Below are 20,405 nucleotides of genomic sequence, written 5' to 3'. Positions count from 1 at the left end.
GTTTTTACATTTCACTTAATTATAGGCATGGATATTTAATATTAAAACCATTTTACCAGCCAAAAATGGCTGTATTGTAATATTACATCATTACCATGAAGTAAAATTACTCATAACATGTCATACCATCTATTCTGAACTATTGTTAACTTTATTTTATAAATCATAACTTACCTGTGTTTGGGGCTTCTCTGATGTCCCGGCTTTCTTGTCTGGAGAGCCGTTTTGCTTATCTGCACTCTTCTTCTTCTCTGGGGACTGGAAAAATGGACAGAAAAAAAGAGAGAGACGTTGAGATCCCAGGTTAAAATATTGAATGCGCGTCAAAGATAGAGCCGCTCCAGTCACCCGTCATTCTCAGTGTTAGAATCATAACAGCGGATAATGTTTGTGAATTGAGTGATTGTGACCGCTTTGCTCTTCAGTGATGTAACACAATACACTTCTCAGGTGTTTATTTCAGACAGCTGTCAGAGAGCCGTGATGAAAGAGAGCAGTCATTTGTAGAAAGTGTAGCCTGTCTAGTCACGACCTAATGGGACTACAGGACACCGTCACTGCTCTACAACTCTATACCCCAGAGAGAAAAACAGACAGAGGAAGAAAGACAAGTAAAAAAGGCTGAAATAAAGAAATATGAATGGGGAGTAAGAAATACTGTGCACTTTCTATGAATCTATATACACACACACATGGTATAAGGCTTTATAAACAACACTGATCATGTAAATCACCATATTATAATTATATGGTTGCTTTTTTTCTCAGGAACAAAGTTATATGACATTATAAGATCTAATGTGTAATTTGAACACTGGTAGTATATATTAATAATCATAAACAGACTTCATAGAAAGTGTTTCCAGCTAAATGAACAGTGAATGTATCAACGAGTTAAAGACCTGTTGGTTCAAAGACAGATCTCGGGATGGCTAAAGAAAGAGAGAGTAAAAGACTGAAAAGCTGTGAGAAGAGAAGAAAGCATTCAGGATGGGGGGATGAGAGAGCATGTGGAGCGTGTGACAAAAGTGCTCGTCTGTCGTCCCTCCTCAGGGCAGGAATCAGTCCTCACAGAGCAGGTATGTACCCGCTTTGATCTCTAAACACACACACAAACACACACACTGTCACGCGCTCTCAAACATTTTAATACATGTACACACAGCAGGGTTATTAGGTTTTATTGTGGTTGTCAATTTCACTTGATTTCCACTGAGTTTTAATGGTGAATAAATAGTTGCGTTTTTGAGTTTAACTACATTAATTTACATACATTTTAGATCAAATGTCTTCGACCCTGCTCCTCGGGACCCACTGTCCTGCAAGGTTTAGCTACATCCCTAATAAAACACACCTGAAGCAGCTAATTATTCTTGAAAATACACACGTGTGTGCTGATAAATACGCTGCCCATTAAAAGTTTGGAGTCTGTAAGATTTTTTTTTTTAATGTTTTTGGAAGAATCTCAAATGCTCACTAAAGCTCCATTTATTTAATCAAAAATAAAGCAAAGATAGTAATATTACTGCAATTTAAAATAACTACTTTCTATTTAAATATATTTTAAAATGTAATTTATTCCTGTGATGCAAAGCTGACTTTTCAGCATCATTACTCCAGTCTTCAGTGTCACATGATCCCTCAGAAATCATTCTAATATGCTGATTTACTGCTCAAGAAACATTTCTTAATATCAATGTTAAAAACAGCTGTACTGCTTAATATTTTTTGTGGAAACCAAGACACATTTTTCAAGATTCTTTGATGAAAAGAAAGTTAAAAAAGTATTTGATCGTTTATTTGAAAAATAAATGTTTATGTAACATTAGAACATTTCTTTACTGTCACTTTTGATTAATTTAATATATCCTTGCTAAATAAAAGTATTAATTTCTTATTCACATTCATTTGTTGACCCCAAACAAGCAAGTGATGGGTAGAGAGGTGAAGTCATCTAACCAGTGTTCATTACGAGCCAGACAGAGAGAAAGTGTCTATGAATACAGACGGATGAAGAGAGGACACAAACAAGACATGACAAAGATGTGAAGTCACTGAGGTGACATGAGGCAGGAAGAATATGTGTTATACGAAGAGACAGACAGAATGTAATGTGCTCTTAACGTGTATGGGATAATAACAAGTGGTGATGAATATGTGATGCAAAATCCTCGGACTCAGGCAGAGACTGGCACCTGCTGGTCACTTGGCTTCATTCAGGACAACAGTGCAGCAATGTAACATAAAACTGTTCAAAAGATTATGGTCAGCATGATTTTCCTGAGCAAATGGATACTTTTAGCAGGGATGCAGTACATTGATCCAAAGTGACCGTAAAGGTTTTTAGAATGTTACAAAAGGTTTCAGTAAATATATATATATATATATATATATATATATATATATATATATATATATATATATATATATATATATATATATATACATACAGTACAGACCAAAAGTTTGGACACACCTTCTCATTCAAAGAGTTTTCTTTAATTTCATGACTATGAAAATTGTAGAGTCACACTGAAGGCATCGAGGGCTATTTGACCAAGAAGGAGAGTGATGGGGTGCTGCGCCAGATGACCTGGCCTCCACAGTCACCGGACCTGAACCCAATCGAGATGGTTTAGGGGTGAGCTGGACCGCAGACAGAAGGCAAAAGGGCCAACAAGTGCTAAGCATCTCTCGGGGAACTCCTTCAAGACTGTTTGCAAGACCATTTCAGGTGACTACCTCTTGAAGCTCATCAAGAGAATGCCAAGAGTGTGCAAAGCAGTAATCAAAGCAAAAGGTGGCTACTTTGAAGAACCTAGAATATGACATATTTTCAGTTGTTTCACACTTTTTTGTTATGTACAGTACAGACCAAAAGTTTGGAAACATTACTATTTTTAATGTTTTTGAAAGAAGTTTCTTCTGCTCATCAAGCCTTCATTTATTTGATCAAAAATACAGAAAAAAATTTAATATTGTGATATATTATTACAATTTAAAATAATTGTTTTTAAATTTATTATACTTTAAATTATCATTTATTTCTGTGATGCAAAGCTGAATTTTTAGGATCATTGTCACATGATCCTTTAGAAATCATACTAATATGATGAATCATTATCAAAGTTGGAAACAGTTCTGCTGCTTAATATTTTTTCAGAATATGTGATACTTTTTTAGGATACTTTGATGAATAAAAAGTAAAAAAAAAAGAAGCTATGTTTTTAAAATATAAATATTTTGTAATAACAATATACACTACTGGTCAGTAATTTGGGGTCAGTAATTTTTTTCTTTCTTTTTTTTTTACATAAAATCAATACTTTTATTCAGCAAGGATGTGTTAAATTGATAAAAAGTGATAGTAAAGAAAATATATTATTAGAATATATATTATTAGATTTTTTTTTATTTTGAATAAATGCAGTTCTTTTTACCCTTTTATTCATCAAATATATTAGACAGCAGAACTGTTTCCAACACTGATAATAAATCAGAATATTAGAATGATTTCTAAATGATCATGTGATAGACTGGATGTTACATGTGACACCGAAGGCTGGAGTAATGATGCTGAAAATTCAGCTTTGCATCACAGAAATAAATTATTTTTTTTCTTAAGTATATTCAAATAGAAAACTGTTATTTTAAGTTGTAATAATATTTCACAATATTACAGTTTTTTCTGTATTTTTGATCAAATAAATGCAGGCTTGATGAGCAGAAGAAACTTCTTTCAAAAACATTAAAAATAGTAATGTTTCCAAACTTTTGGTCTGTACTGTATATAATTCCATATATAATTCCACATGTTTAAATTCATAGTTTTGATGCCTTCAGTGTGAATCTACAATTTTCATAGTCATGAAAATAAAGAAAACTCTTTGAATGAGAAGGTGTGTCCAAACCTTTGGTCTGTACTGTATATATATTTAATGTTAAACAAATGCAGTTTTAGCTGTGATAATAATATGAAATGCGTCTTGAGATTTCTGAAGAATCGTGTGTCACTGAAAACTGAAGTAACGAAGCTGAAAATTCAGTTTTGCATCAGGAATAAATTACATTTTAAAATATATTAAAACTGAAAACAGTATACAATATAATAATAATAATAATAATAATAATAATTTCACAATATTACTGCTTTTCCTTTATATTTAAATAAATGCTGCTTTGGTGAGCATATGAAACTCCCTCCTTTCCAAAACATTAAAAATCTCACAAACCCCAAACGTATGAACAGCATTTCCTCTTTTCTAATTGTGTACATGGAAAGAAACACCCAGACTTACTTTCTGAGGGGTTTTGATGGGGCTCTTTCCAACAGCCTTTACCTCTTTGTCATCGTCACTAAAAAAAGAAAGAGAAAAATGCATTTGTCAAACAAAAATGTATATATATTATATATAAATGATCCTCTCCTTTCAACAGAGCACAAGTTCATGCTGTTCTCTCACTCATCATCATCATCATCATCATCATCATCGTCTTCATCACTATCCTCATCCTCGTCTTCATCGGAGTCCATTTTCAACTTTTTCTGAAATGACAGAACACAGTCATTGGAAACTATATTTTTATCAATCTGAATGGAAGTGAGAAGCAAGAGACAAGTATAATCATGCTATACTTATGAATGCATTAATTTGTCTTATCTCATCATTGCTGCTATTCTATAAAAGCATTAAGCCACTAAAAAGATGTATTGCAGTGATTTTATCATAGGTAAATCACAACAACACCCCTTAACCCAAGTAAAAACACTGTGACAGCTTCTCATGGCTTTCTGCTTCAATATGAATTCAGGGATCATTTCAACACTCTGACAAAAGATTTCAAACAGACTCTCTGTGTATCACATCGATGGCAAGCTGTTGCTTGTCTCTGACACTTATCTAGAGGATTAAGTGTGTATTGAACAATGTGTCTCTTTATTGAGATTCCGCAAAAGTCAACAGGGCAACCTCACAGTTTCTCTTTCAATATTTCTGGACACTTAGTTAAACCCTTTTCTTTTCTTATTTACAAAAGAAACACATTGTCTGCGATAAATACACTACTAAAGATGATCATCTTCCTTATTATTTGTATCTCTTTTTTTTTACCAGCACAAATATCAAAACATACTAACATCAAGATACATTTTCTTGAGAAGCAAAATTATTTGAGATATAAGGTCTTGTTTTCGGAAAGATTCATCAACATTTAGTGAGTTTGTGCTTAAAATAGAAAATGGTGTAGAAATAAACTTCCTTTAAAGTGAAAAACAGATTATTTTTCTTATCCCACTAATAGATTTCTTTCTTGTTTTAAGCATGAACTCACTTTGATACAAATTTTAAAAAACAAGACTTAACATCTGAAATAATTTGTCTTTTCAAGAAACTGTATCTTGATTTAAGAATTACTGTACTGTAATTGTACTGGAAAACATGACAATACTATCAAGTTTGCATTAATGCATTAAGTATACATCTCTGATTATATCGAGTTTTATGTTTAATGCACCAAAAAAACAGCCATGATTTAGTAGTTTTTGAATGAATTGTGTGTAAACTGCATTATCCGTTGAGTGGTTTGAGGTGAGAGATTACCTGAGCCACTTTAGCAAGGGTCATGTTAGACGGTCTCTTCACTGGTGATGTATTATTCTCCTCCTCTTCCTCATCCTCATCATCTGATTCCTTCACACCTGAGCAAACCACAAAGATCTCCAGAAATCAATAACTTTATTTTAAATAAAACCAAAACAATGTCCATGTTTTGTGACTAAACCAATCTGACATATATAAGTGGAAGCCTAAATGCTGCACTCATTAAATGTCTGGAGAATAGAGCTGACGTGTTGAAAGTGTCTGAACAGCATGCGCAAACATATGGAAGCGATTATATCAGAGAAAGTGGTGTCACATGGTGCTGGTTAATTCATTTTGAGTCCGTATGGAGAGTGAAGGGCCCTTCCGGACGGCCAGATTACTCCCATGAATGTCGCAACAGGTTGAGAGGATCATTTCATCAGAGAGAAGAGGAGAGTAAACAAGAGAGACAAAAGACACATCTGGGAAATGTACTCAAAAGGTACAAAAAGGTACTCACTGACGAAATGTTGACCACTGATGTAGACCGGCCCCCCTCCAGACTGCAGGCGAAAGGACACAGGAGGGGTGACCTCAAAACCTCCCAGACTGAGCTAGAGGAAACACACAGACACACACGTCCAAACTAAGTGAGAACGATCAAACACAACAAAAGCAAAACATCTTATTCATGGTCTACTTTTAGAACAAAAAGAAAAAAAAAAGATACTGTTTAGAACACAAAACATAGTTTATAAAACGAAAATCTTGAACTTGCCACATTTTTTTTTCTTTTTTTGAAAGAAAGTAATTCTTTTATTCAGCAAGGATGCATTATATTGATCAAAAGTGACAGGACAGAAATGTAAAATGTTATAAAAATTTATATTTCAAACACATGCTATTTCCAAAATAATTAATTAATGCGGATTACAGGGGGGGTACACTGGTGTTTCATGTACTCAAGAGTTGTTCACAGTGTCAAAGAGATGGATTCTCATGTTAAGCATGGCCAAAGTTGTAAAAACATTATTTGGAAGAATGACAGAGAATTTTTGTGCCGAAAATCTTACTTCCGGGTTGGTACAATTTTCGGCTGTTTTTTTTCGACCGTGGATTTAATGACGTAGACAATCGACACACATCGACTGGAGGAGAGCGAGATATTAAACATCGTTTGCTATTAAAAAATGGAGTGGTCCCTGTGATAAAAGATCCCATTCATGTAAGTACAACTGCATCAGATTTCTGTCTTTTGTTGAAAATTAGCACATAAGAATATATGTTAATGGAAACAACAGGAAACATCAGTATTATAGCTCCAGGAGCTCGGAGAGAATCGGAAAGCTGTATTTTCTTTTATAAATATGATAACACTAAAGACTTTTTGGATATATGAAGGATGCAGTACTACTCTATAGGTACTCAAGATTAACATGAGATTAGGTGAAACTGTGTATGTTATGTACCCTTTAACAAAAACTAAAGCAGCACAGCTGTTTTTCAACACTGATAATAATAAAAAAAAAGTTTTTGAGCGGCAAATCAGCAAATAAGAATGATTTCTGAAGGATCATGTGACAGAAGACTGGAGTAATGATGCTGAAAACTCTACTTTGCATCACAGGAATTAATTACATTTTAAAATATATTCAAATTGAAAACAGCTATTCCAAATTGTACTAATATTTAACAATATTACCATTACTGTATTTTGGATCAATAAATGCAGCTTTGGTAGACCTGCACGATTCTGGATAAATTGAGTATCACAATTATTATTATTATTTTTTGTCCTAAATAGAGATCACAAATCTCCCATAATTCTGAACTACACAAAATAATGTGACAACATGTTATGGCTAAAGTCTATTTAAAAGTTTTGAATTAATTTGAATGCATAATTAATATTTTTCATATAGATGTATTTAAAATAATATATTTAATACACACAGTTTTAATAGTAAAACTACGAAAAAGTGGTCTGAATCGATGGTTCAAAGCCTCATAAAAACTTCACTCGATTCATTACTGGATCAATCAGCGTTTCTGAACGAATCTCTTGAGTGAATTATTCAGTGACATTTTTTTAACAGTCACTGCATTCAACACAAATGTTATTTGAAGCACCAGTTACTTTCAAAACGGGATTTGATCGCTACCATAGACATCAATGTTTATATCTAAACTATAGACTTTCATAACAGAATTTTGTGATAATATGAAACACGATAAATGTCTGCTCTCTGTGTCAGTGACAGCGCAAACACAGATTTGAATGTTCTGGTATGAGAACTAAACAAGATTGGTTTCTTAGGAAGAATTGACGACTGGGATCCGTCCTGATCATTTCATGCCAGTACATCTGAGACAGGCCTTCAGCTAAATATCAGCACAATTGCGCAACTCGCGAAATACAAGCCACAGCCAAAAATTCTGAATGAACATTCCACTGCCCCAAGCAACGGCACTTGCATCGATGGCAACCAGATGTAAACAGCTGAGGGCGCGATGGTCTGCTTAATGCTTTAAATGACAGCTATGTAACTGTTGTAATTACGTTGAATGGCGAACAATCCCCCACATCCAAAATCATCTCAGATGATCTGTTTCAACACAAATGCTGACTGATGAGCTGATTGTCTCCCGACCGATCGAGACCAAACCTTGTAATTAGAGTACAATTATTGCTCGAGTCAGATATCCCGGAGCGTTTTCTAATTTTGGAATTTAATAAACTGAATAAAACCCAGGATCTTACAGACAGGGTTGAAATAGCACAAAAAAGGGCTTACAGAATTGGACAAAACAGCAGCTATGTCCATAAAAAAAGGTGACCTCAAGTGTCAAATGAATATGCCACTATTAAAAACTCCACCCACTGTATCAGAACACAAAAAGAGTTACGAACCCTGCGTTCTGATCGCTCTCAGCCATAAAACATAGATTCCTCCCAGAGCTCTTTGGAAATGATCACATTTTCCACAGCTGATATAAAACAGAGGCGTATATGTGCTGATGTCATGGAGAGTTTGTTCCTGCTGTCCTGGTGATGCAACGATGGACCAGCCCCTTTCAAAAACAATCTGTCAATCACAACTTGACCAGTCTCGGCACAGCTGGAATTTTTATTAGACACATTCTTCCAATACCATAAAACACCCTTAACAAGCATCCCTCCACAGTATAAATCAATATTCAAGATGTTATTGAGGGCATAATAACAACTGGCTGCTAGTAATCTCTTTTTATTTTACAAAACGAATTCGAGTACACCTGTAGTATCAAATGAAATATGCATTTCTACCACACTACTTGAAAGCGTATTATGTCGCAAAAGGTAATTTGAAGCGAAAGTCTCTAAATTTGGGAAACCTACAGGCAAAAAAATTGTTTGTCTTCCATCCAGGTTTGCATTTTGGTCTATTTGGCTTCTCATAACGTGTTTTTTGTTGTTGTTGTTGTTCAGACCAGTGGAAGGCAGACAAAGAAAATAGTGTGTTGACTTGAATACAGATTAATGTCAATTATCAGTGTGTACTTTTAATATACTTAGGGTTAGGTTTAGGGTTAATTCCTTGTAATTATGCATTAATGGATTTTACTGTCGTGTGAAATATACAAATACCAATTATTTCGACCAGTGGTTCCCAACCTTTTTCAACTCGAGGCCCACACAACCAAACACATATGTTTGCGTGGCCCACTGCAAAAAAAATTAACTGACCCCGCTATTGTTGGGTTAATAACTTGGCACTCAGAAGCCGGATTGTTAACTGTATTTATTGAATGAACTAGGGCTGTGCGATATGGACAAAAAAATAATAATAACATATCGCGATTTCTTTGATCAATTTTGCTATTTCGAATTGAATCACAATTTTGACGCACACATATATACTTTACAGTCATAAATGCATTTAGGATGAATTTGAAACATATTTCCAAAAGAAAACCAATCAGAGCTTTATCAAAACGTTGTAACGTCTCTAGAACAGACATAAGTCAAAATAATCACTATAGTAAAGGTGTAACAACATTTAGACTTTTGGCAAAAAAAAAAAAAAAAATATTATATATTATATAAATATATATAAATCCCCTGTCCAGGGACTTTTTTTCTTTTTTGCCACACATTGTTCATAGAGCTCATTAATTGTTGCGGTGCCTCAGGTGATGAAATAGATACATTATACAAGTTAACACGTAGGCGTACTCCATTTGCAGTGTGTATACAGTATGAGTGTGCGGTGCAGAAGCAGCAGAGAGAGCGCATTAATGTAATGCGAAAGCACATTAAAATAATGCGCGAGCACGAATCTCTCTGTTCGCACGCAGATTTCCTTTGCTCTGTCACAAAACCAGCGCTGCTCAGATGTGCGCACTTAAAATGTGTCTCCTCTCACTTAAACTGCGTCCTGTGGATTCAAAACGCTCTCTATGCTCATGTGCTAGATATTAATTATTTTCGCACGTTTTTATTTCTAGCCTTTTACCGCGTGCCGTGTGAACGCTCTGATCCGTTAATATGGCTAAAAGAGGCGCATCACAGACAGTGTGTGAATCTGGAGTTAGGCATATGCCCGGTCTGTTCTGTTCTCGCGCTAGGCACAATGCATTCTGATTGGATCAGATAGCATAATGCGGGAGGTCAAGGCCGCGGAAAATCGTGCTATAAAGCGATTTAGAAATCGGGCACGCTCAAATTGTGATTTTATGACGATTTCTATTAAACGCACAGCCCTAGAATGAATTGGAAATGAACAGAAAATAACTCGGGCTAGCACCGTTCAGCAAAACGGGAAAACCAGATCCAGGCAGAGCTCGGCAGCGGGTAGACAGCGGAGCAAGCAGTCAGGAGGAAACATGTTGACAGCCATTTATGCATGTTTGAATTTGTTGTTCTGTAGCATATGCAGCAAAAATATCTAAGATAAATTGGCGTTTTATTCTTAAACCAATCAGCAAGCTCGAATAGTGGAAGCATAGTTACAGTTTAATATTTATTTTTTGTTATTTAATTATATATATGAAATATATTATTATTTCTTTTATTAGTAATTGGCGGCCCACCTGCAATACCATCGCGGCCCACACACTCAAAAAAAATTGATTTGTGGCACTGTTCGTTTTACACAGATATGTTTTGTTAAAACAACACAAATATATTTAGTTTTCCCCCAAAACACAATTGTATTGTGCTTAATCAACTTAAACTGTTTCATTTTCAATTTTACTTAATTATCAATCGTTAAACTAATGTAAAGGGTTTAATTTCGTCATTCAAAAAAAAAACCGGAAGTGACAATTTCCAACGCATTTGATGACGGCGCGGGGGAGAGCAGAGGTACTAGTCAGGTAAGAAAATCTAAAGTTTTTCTTGTGTTACGTCAAAGTCTTTAATTTCTCTTCGAGTTTCTGTTTTGGGTGCTTTTGTTTTGCAGTCTAGTATTGTGTAATCGGTTTATTGCACCGTTAATAGATGATTTTGAATGGTTGGGAGATGTGAAAGCGTACGACTCTCTGTAACGTATTGACTTTAGTATATATATACACTAGTGCTGAAACAATTAGTCGACATTATCGACAACGTTGACGGAAAAAAAAAATTGTCGGCAAATGTTTTTGAGTAACATTAGTAGTTTGATCTCGTATCTGCCTAATGTGAAAGCCTGCAATAATGCAGTTTGACCAGTGTGGCGCTGTAGCGCAAAATTGTAATACACTCTCCTGATTCAATTCAAAAGAAGAAGATAGCACTTCAGTTTGAGGAAACCGAGCCGATCCGAACCTTGGATGAATATGTAAATATATACTGCACGCCTTCCTCTCAATAACTGCATAAACACAACAAAAACTGACCGCGATGTAAAAGCAGCTCTTAAGAACACATTTGATTACAGCGATGTGGATGTTTGCATGAACTCTGAGGTTTTCTAGGCACTCCAGTAAAGAAAAGTCCAGTCACGTTTATTTATATAACAGTCCTTTATGCAACAGATAGCTTTTCAATATTAAACATGAAAATACAGAGTCAGTGTCACTAGAATTATAACTTGATTTCCTGTTATAAAGCAGCTCTCCAGTGTGGAGCTAGCTAATGATAAAATCATTTTATAATTGCGGGAAATATTTAATTAAAGTTTTAGTTCTGCGCTAGATCAAACCAAACTGTTTTGATTATCATAACCCAATAAGGTATTTTAAGAGAGATTGTATTTATTTACATTTACATTTAATCATTTAGCAGACGCTTTTATCCAAAGCGACTTAAAAATGAGAACAATAGAAGCAGTCAGGTCAACAAGAGAACAACTACAGTATACAAGTGCCATGACAAGTCTCAGTTAAGCTGGTATAGAACGCATAGGCAGGGTTTTTTTTATGTTTGTTTTTTTTTATAAAATGAAAAGACAAGTAAAGGAAAAGTGCTAGTGTTAGTTGGTTAAGTGCAGGCAAAAAAGATGAGTCTTTAGATGTTTCTTGAAAATGAGTAAAGACTCAGCTGTACGAATTGAGATTGGGAGGTCATTCCACCAGCTGGGCACAGTCCAGAAAAAGGTCCATTAATAAAAAATGGAAAAGGTCCGTTAATAAAATGTTTATCCAAAAATAAAACGTCCTATCACTTACCTTTACTTTTATTATACATATGGCTTACAATAAGAGATGTTAAAAGGCGGAATAATTTGTCATTCAGCTACTTCCTCCTATAACTAATCAAATGGGCGAATAGGAGTTTCTCTCTTATCTCATTTTGTGTGCAAAATATATTTATTTGTATAAATTAATTGTGTACTAGTAATACATAATGACTTTCAAAAGTGTGTAAAAGTGTGTTTTGTGTAATTTTGTACTGTGTATTTAACTGTGTAATTAATTATTGCTTGTTTAACTAATACACTTTGATCATTTGTGACATCTTGTCTTTTGACAAGAAAAAAAAAAGGGAGTAACTTTAAATAGAAAATATTTAGTTAAAGTAACAAACTAATTGTGTGGAACCACTGTCCATAATTTAAATGAGTAATTTGAAACAAACCTCCTTATGTTGATAGAGTGAAACAAAATTGGCTAGACTGTATTAAATCAAAACATGTTCAGTTAACTTAACCGGTTTAAGTTAAAGCAAAGTGAATAAATTGATTTGGTTGGACATTACTATTTCACATAGATTCTACCTCATTCAGTTGTGTTGTCACAACACAAGGAGTTTGCATAGATTAAAAAAATTCCATTAATGTTATCAAAACACAATTTGGTTGTGTGGAACCACTGTCCATAATTAAATTATGTAAGTTTAAAGAGTAATTTTTTGAGTGCAGGTTGAAAACCACTGATTTAGACTAAACCTCTTTCTGAAAACATTCAGTAGAGAAAACTCCATAAAACAGCTTTGAAAGTTGTGAGTTCTGAAGATTACACGATCTAAGAACTTTGTACAGTGTGTGCTATTGTGAAGACCTTTACAGCCCTATTTTCAATTCTGTTAAATTCAATATAATGTCTACAATGCATAACAAGGTTATAATAAGGACATGTAGTGCTGTTGTGCTTTGGGCGTCCCGAGTTCGAGTCCCGGCTCGCAGGCCTGACTGATCCCGTCCACACCTCTCTCGCACCCACTTCGCTTTCTTTCAACCTACTGTCCTTATTTTTATAAATAAAGGTATAAAACGGCACATTATATATATAGAAAATGCATAATATACAGCTGTAAATAAAGAGTTACTGAATCAAATCAAATCAAGGGAACAAAACCAGTCACTGCACTATTAACAACCAAAGCCTTGTAATATAAATTATTATATATTTATAATTAGGTAGACATATAGATACATGGTTTCTGTTCATAACACATAAAACTGTAAACAATGAAGACTACAACACTTACAGAAGGCAGAACGGACGGCTTCAGTACAGCAAGAGTGATTTTGGACGTTTTACCGTCGTAAGTCAATCCCTCCATCTCCACGGTGTGGAACTTATCCTCCGCCTCAGCTCCCAAACACACCTGAGTTTATGGGCAATTAAAATGATTCATCTACAACATCGTTCATTAGCACAGTTATGATGAACACTGACAACAATATTCCTAATACAGAACTGAAAGCAATGTAATAGAATAGAATGTGATTAAACCAGTTTAGAATTTTACGCCTAATATCGTCTGCTACTATTAATTCTATTAAGTAAAAGATAATAGGTTAGTGGATTTAGAGTTTTAGCGATTTACAGGAGTTATAAAAAAATTTTGATAACTTGCTGCACATGCTGATTTCAGCAAACATTAAAAAAAATATATATATAATCATGCATTTTTTTCAGGAGTAAAGGATTAATTGGGGTTTAATATAATATATGATAAAAAAAAACAGAATAGAACTACAGAGAACAAGAAATAATATTATAAATATTCAAATATTTTTAAATAGCTACAAGAAAGGGAAAATATACAGGACAATCAAAATAAAATAGATTAGGTAAGAATACAATCTTCATACATTTTATGACTGCACCTCACAACTTCTGCATTTATCTTTGAGGTAGGACTGATTAAACTATTCCATGCAGAACTGAACATCTGTGATAGTGACTCGTTAAATTATATTTCATCATTTCTTCTTCCTCACCGCCTTGAGTGACAGCTGATGTTCAGCCTCATCCTCATCCACCTCAACTCTGTGCTCTTTCTTATCAGCTTTCAATGAGCAACCTGTAGGAAGAAGTCAGAAATTATGTTTTATTTATTAATGTTGTATACGTGGATGCATTTCAAACAACATTCACGTACTACACGACGTCCTTTACAAAGGCTGTAGACACGAGATTATAATAAACACATTTTATTTTAAAATAAAAAAAGAATATAACATTTGAGCTCACATCAAGATTAGACTGTAAACAAAGGCAAACTCAATGCACGAGGCTAGCTGCATTAGCAACAACTCTTTTATTGAACTGCAATACCGCAGCAGACGCATGTCATATGAATGCATAATACTGATTATTGCATATATATATATATATGATTATGCAACGTGATATTTTTTTCAGCTCACCAAACAAATACATCTGAGGTCGGCTGAGATCTTTAACGTTATCCTCCATTTTTGCGCCACAGAGGGTCCTGTTAATCGTAGTTCCGGCGTGTTGATTGACATTTGAATGGACGAATGAGAATGCAGAGTGGGCGGGCTTTTGAACGAGTTGTCCAATAGCATTCAACCTTGGTGGTAAAGTAAACTGCTCTTTGTTTGTTTTTTTCTTGCTTTCAGTACCAGATGTATCCGTCAGATGACGCCATATAATAACTATTCAGTACGCTTGCTTCTTCACCCAACAATGCATTCTCCAAATCGTTTGTCCTCTGTAATCTTTTTTTTTTTTTAATGTAATAGTAATATAATGAGCCGAATGCTTTATTCTGATGATTTAATGCAACTTGACATCTATCCCAATAAAAAGGAAGACATTTTATTATTATTATTATTATTATTGTTATTATTATTATTATTATTATTATTATTATTATTATTATTATTATTATTATTGTTATTGTTAAAATCATTGTTAAAACGAAATACCAATAAAATTAGTCTTTCCATTTTTATTTATTTATTTTTTGTTCAGCAAAATAATTGCAAGTATAAAATATATTAGTAATATATGATTAAAGATACATTTGTCTTTGTAATATGTTTTGTAGCAAGCTTGAAAACACTAAGAAACTAAATGTTAAGACCTTTATAGAATATTCTATTCAATTGTTTATGAAGATACGTTCTAAAACTGATCAGTTGCTATAGCAGCAGCAGGTTCCATTAAAGATCCTTTATTAATAGTTATTTGTTCATTTTTAGAACATGTCTGGTCTACCAAACACCTTGTAAACACAATAACAAACCGAGTTTTACGACCGTAATAAAAAAAATTCTCCTTAATTTTTATCAACATAACTTGTGAAGCTGATTTGAGATCAGTTACAAATTGATGTTAATTTTTGATTTCGCAATAGAACGGCAAAGCTTAAATGACGTCACTTAGTGAGTTAAACGCGCTCCGAAGCATTGATTCGAAACATCAAAAGATTCATTACGTTTTCGAAGCTTCGTTTCGAGCGCGCGCCTGCTACTCTAGGCGCTTTGTACTACTAGCGCATGTCGCTTTTCGACTATTTATTAAACTCTTCAGAAGATTTACTTGATTTCCCATTAACAAGAACAAAGCTTTTTGCTTTGTTAGAGGTGACAGCCATAAAAAAGGATGAAGATAATCGCTTCCACCCTTCATGCAGGCTCTTGGTGAAAACAGCCAACTTGAAAGAAAACCGCTCAAAACCGGCAGCACTTTAACGTAAGTGACCCGTATATACATAAAGACACGCCGGTCTGATTACACACCCCAAAACACATGCATGCCTGTCGGATCTCAGGATTTTACAGAGCTCTTCTATAGTCGCTGGGCCCTGTTAATATTCACATAAACAATTATTTCTCATAAATCCTCTAAAGGAGGGTGCAGACTTAATAAACATCTTTAGTATGGTATGGGCTATTTACCAACAGAAAACTGGTTGTATTCTGACAAGCTATTTAATAATAAGAGTTTGCATAAAACAGTATAAATAAGAATGTGCCTTAACACCGATATATTAACCTAAGGACACAGGGAGTCCGTGCTGTTGTGGTTAATCAACATGGTTTTATTTCTATTTTTTTAAATTAAGTTTATTGCTGATATCTAGTATGCAGAGGCGGGATACTTAAACACACTGAGATCACATGAATTTTTCTTTTATGCATTTTTTTTTACTAGCCAGATAACGCCAAATTCGCAAAATAGGCATGTTATCCTGTGTCATATATGCCTATGAAGCTTCTAAACTATCAACATAATCAAAAAATTGCTGAAAAACTTGTTGCACAGCATCTACCAGGCCTTCTGTCATCTGATTGACAGTTTATATATTTAGTGTGTTTAATGTGTTTTTTTTTTCCTCAAATCTTTACTTAAATTTATATTGTTATTCATATTTTAAGATAATATTTTACTGGACTGAAACACCCTGGGTTTACTTGATTATCCATACTTTATATTATATCTATATGTATGCGTGTGTGTGTGTGTGTGTTAAAATGTGAGTAGCACTTAAACATACTCTTATTAAGATGTATAGTATTATTGGGAGAGATAGAGTGACAGCTGTTTTTTATATGCATATTATAATATTTGAATTAGTCTTTTATACTGTTCTAAAAAAGATCTCATTGAATTACATGACAATCAGAATTGCATCTTATTTTTTGGCCATGCAAAAAACAACATCCTCACCAAATTGCTACATTTTTCTCAGTTTGGCCTCAGAATGAAATCTCTCTCTCTCTCTCTCTCTCTCTCTCTCTCTCTCTCTCTCTCTCTCTCTCTCTCTCTTTCTGTCTCTCTTCAGGTATGAGTGTCTTATTCTCAGTTAAATGTTCCATTGCAAAAGGTTTAGACTACTCTGATTATTATTTCATATGGCAGGCTTTACAGAGTTCATAGGCCTGTCTTTCATACTTTATAGTAATGATGATTTCAGTTCTCTAACATTTTCCTAACTTCTCGTTTTCACAGAAATGTTTTTGCAGACCTGTATCTCTTTCTGGAAGAGAACCAGCTTTCTGATTTTCACAAACGCAGATGAGCAGATCAGCCATTTAGATGTGTCAGTAAAACAACAGGTATATCAGATGCGTTGTGTGTTGCTTTACTGTGGTGACGCTCCTGATGGTCAAACATTTGGTAGAGATTGTTCCACAGATGCTATGAAATAGCCTTATTATGTTACATTAAACTGTATAGTGAGTGTCCCATAGTACTCCATTCTTTTCTTGAATAAAATAACTAGAATTCTTTTTGAGGACTTGAGTGACTAGACACATAGATAACCATCAGTGCATCTGTATAAAGATAAAAAATAAATGTCAATACAATCTATTTGAAGCACACCAACACTCTTACAACCAAAAGTGCTTCACGATGCCATAGAAGAACCTTTTTGTCTAAATATTTCCATGAAGAAACTTTAACATCTGAAGAAGGTTCATCAGATTATAAAAAGGTAAGAAAGAGATAAAGAACCTTTGACTGGGTGCTTTCTCTATATATGGCATTGCTGTGAAGTACCTTGTTAATTGTAAGAAGGAAAATACATTACAAGTGAGATGTTTATATTTATTATATGCATGATGCATGGTTTTCACTCTTTTTGTATGTTCAGGCTAAAGCTTGTTGTTTTTTGAAACCTGTGTTTATGTATTTGTGTTTGTGAAAATGCAGTGCGTTGAACCGTCGGACATCCGATTTAATCTGAAATCACAGACTTATTGTGAAGAACTGGAGGCCATATAGGTCATATTGGTTTGTAGCGTCAGTGAGATAAACAGGAGCCTGTCTAGGAACATTGAGTGAGATAGGAAGTGTGATACTTTTACCTCTCGCTTCTTTCTCATCTTGTGTGGTAACATTTTATTGGCTGAGGTGGGGGCCCTCAGGTAGATAGGGCAAAAAAACATGAAGGCACATCAGCAGGAGAAAGAGAGGCTCGGAGCACCTGTGGCCAAACACAATAGAGAGTTTTCGAAAACAGAGGCCGAAAGGAATTTCAGCAAAATGAGCCAAGTCACGTCGCAATGGTAGAATAGGCAGGAAGATGAAAGCGGCTGGAAGACTGACAGAGGAAATGAGGGTAGGAGAGGCATCACCGCAGCAACCGACTCACACTGACAGGATCTAAACCAGGCGAGATGGCATCAAACTTGGCTAAACACAGCAGGAGTGTGATGGCTAAAACAGACAGTTGCCAAATTGTTGTTTTGCTTATTGTATAGGCTGATACATTTGACGACAGCTTTATAATAGAAGAGAATACATAAACAAAGAGAAGTTTGATCAACACTGTAAAAAAATAAAGAAAAAAAAAACATAGAAAAACGGTTAATGTCCTTGGCAGATAATTACCAGTACATTTTGTGATAAATTTACAGACATTTCCCCTCAAACCAAAAACCTAAAACAAAACACAATGCGATGCATAATTCAAAATACGGGTGAAACACCTGTAAAAAAAAATTAATGCGGAACATTCTTTCATATTATGGACTTTTTTAAGAGTGAATATTTTACTTGATATATTGTACTTCATTTAAATTCCATTGAAATCTAATATTTTAAGTATATAAATCTAACGTATTTATTTTTTTTTGAAAGTGTACTTTATATAGTTCGTGCTAACCAATGAAAGTATAACAGTACTATTGCGAAATATTATGTCGATTTAATATAACACTTTTTTATTGTAATATATTTTAAAGTGTAATGTATTTTAGTTGTGTTTATTTTACATGACTCACTACAGTTTCACAAGATCACTCTAATATGCTAATTTACTGCATAATAAAATTGTTAATAATGATTCTTGTTATTATCATCAATGAGGAAAAGGTCTTAGGATGTTTTGATAAGTTCAAACAGCATTTATTTGAAATAGAAATCGTTTTATAAATGGCTTTACTTTGACTTTTTTTTAATAATTTTAATGTGTATTTTCTGAATAAATTAATTAAAATTAAAATTTATTTATTTATTTAAAAAACACCCCAAAACTATATGTATATTTAAGAAGTTTAATAAGTTATGTTATTTCTACTTCATTTGACTTTAGTTAACAACCTGATTTTGTCAGATTCATTCAATCATATTTAATTCTATTTTTGACTTAAATACAAGTAGATCATTTGGATGTCACAACACAAAATGCATTTTTAGGTTACCTGAAGAAAAGAAAAAAAGATTAAAAATAAATTGAACAAAAATGTTATTGGAATGTCGTCAGTAATTCAGAAATAGCTTGCAAGATGTTAATATGTTTAATTTGCTCGCCTGAGAGCAAAATTGGAAAATTAATGTGTAATGGATTTTAAAACAGGCCAATCACACAAATCCAGCAGAATTGTTGTTTCCGTTGAAAGATGTTTGTTTTCCAGCTGTGGTTTGTGCAACTGCTGGTTCCTTTCTGTAAGCCACAGGCTGTAGAGCGCTGTAATCAGTTTAGCTCTTTAGCATTTCCTGGGAGATGCAGTCGTGTGTAGAACAGAATTTAAAGGCTCATTTACTGCGGATAAAACTGCTATGATTCCACGTCCCCTCCCTGTGTTACGTGGATATCACTCTGCTGTGGTAACCAATGAGGAAACTGCTGTTTTGACTGCTGTCTTGGCTCTCAGAGATCCCATCAGTTGTTTACGCCCTTACGGTGTCTGGGTGGACATGGGTGATGAATGCTTTCAAAATAGTCGTCAAGAACTTGTTTTTGTATACAAACTGTACTTGCAGGTTTGGACAAGTTGACAGTGAATGATGATTTTGGCTAAATATAGGTAAAATTTAAAAGTGGCATGCTTTTATCAATGTTAAAATAAGCCATTTGTTGTATGATTTCCCCCGAAAAATGGTGGTGGTACTATCAAAGCATTGTTCTTTTTAGCATCCCTATCAGCCCAATATTGGCTCAACCAATTGAATGAGTTTAAAACTTGATTCAAACGGGGTGTTTTTTCTGTAATGTCAAACAAGAACCTTTTTTGGTTTCTCAAAGAACCTTCCAATGAATGGTTCTCAACAATCTAAAATATAAAGAACCGTTTTCCACTATAAATGCAATGGAAAGATTTAATAGATTTAAAGGTTCTCACATGGAACTATCAATGCCAATAAAGGAATAGCATTATTTCTGCTATTCTATATTCGGTAGTTGTGCAAAAATAACAGATTTCACCATTT

At 34.1% G+C, this 20,405-nt stretch overlaps 1 protein-coding gene across 3 annotated transcripts in view; it reads right to left on the bottom strand.

The window, feature by feature from the left end:
• npm1b (nucleophosmin 1b) overlaps window positions 1-14,772 on the bottom strand; it is a 39,885-nt gene extending 25,113 nt beyond the window's left edge. The window contains exons 1-8 of one of the 3 annotated variants that reach the window (XM_059516214.1): window positions 14,645-14,772; window positions 14,216-14,298; window positions 13,477-13,596; window positions 6,103-6,196; window positions 5,601-5,698; window positions 4,464-4,546; window positions 4,299-4,356; window positions 175-258 (exon numbers count right to left, since the gene is read on the bottom strand). In XM_059516214.1, the coding sequence (XP_059372197.1) occupies window positions 175-258; window positions 4,299-4,356; window positions 4,464-4,546; window positions 5,601-5,698; window positions 6,103-6,196; window positions 13,477-13,596; window positions 14,216-14,298; window positions 14,645-14,693 (669 nt within the window). In that variant the 5' untranslated portion in view covers window positions 14,694-14,772. The remainder of the gene's footprint in view (window positions 1-174; window positions 259-4,298; window positions 4,357-4,463; window positions 4,547-5,600; window positions 5,699-6,102; window positions 6,197-13,476; window positions 13,597-14,215; window positions 14,299-14,644) is intronic. The other 2 variants (XM_059516215.1, XM_059516216.1) reach the window with 2 other exon arrangements.
• Window positions 14,773-20,405: the final 5,633 nt, after the last annotated feature.

The sequence above is a fragment of the Carassius carassius genome, chromosome 29 (assembly GCF_963082965.1).
Source record: "Carassius carassius chromosome 29, fCarCar2.1, whole genome shotgun sequence".
Lineage (NCBI taxonomy): Eukaryota > Metazoa > Chordata > Actinopteri > Cypriniformes > Cyprinidae > Carassius > Carassius carassius.
The sequence above is the reverse complement of the archived record's forward strand: the minus strand, read 5'-3'. Positions and strand labels throughout refer to the sequence as shown.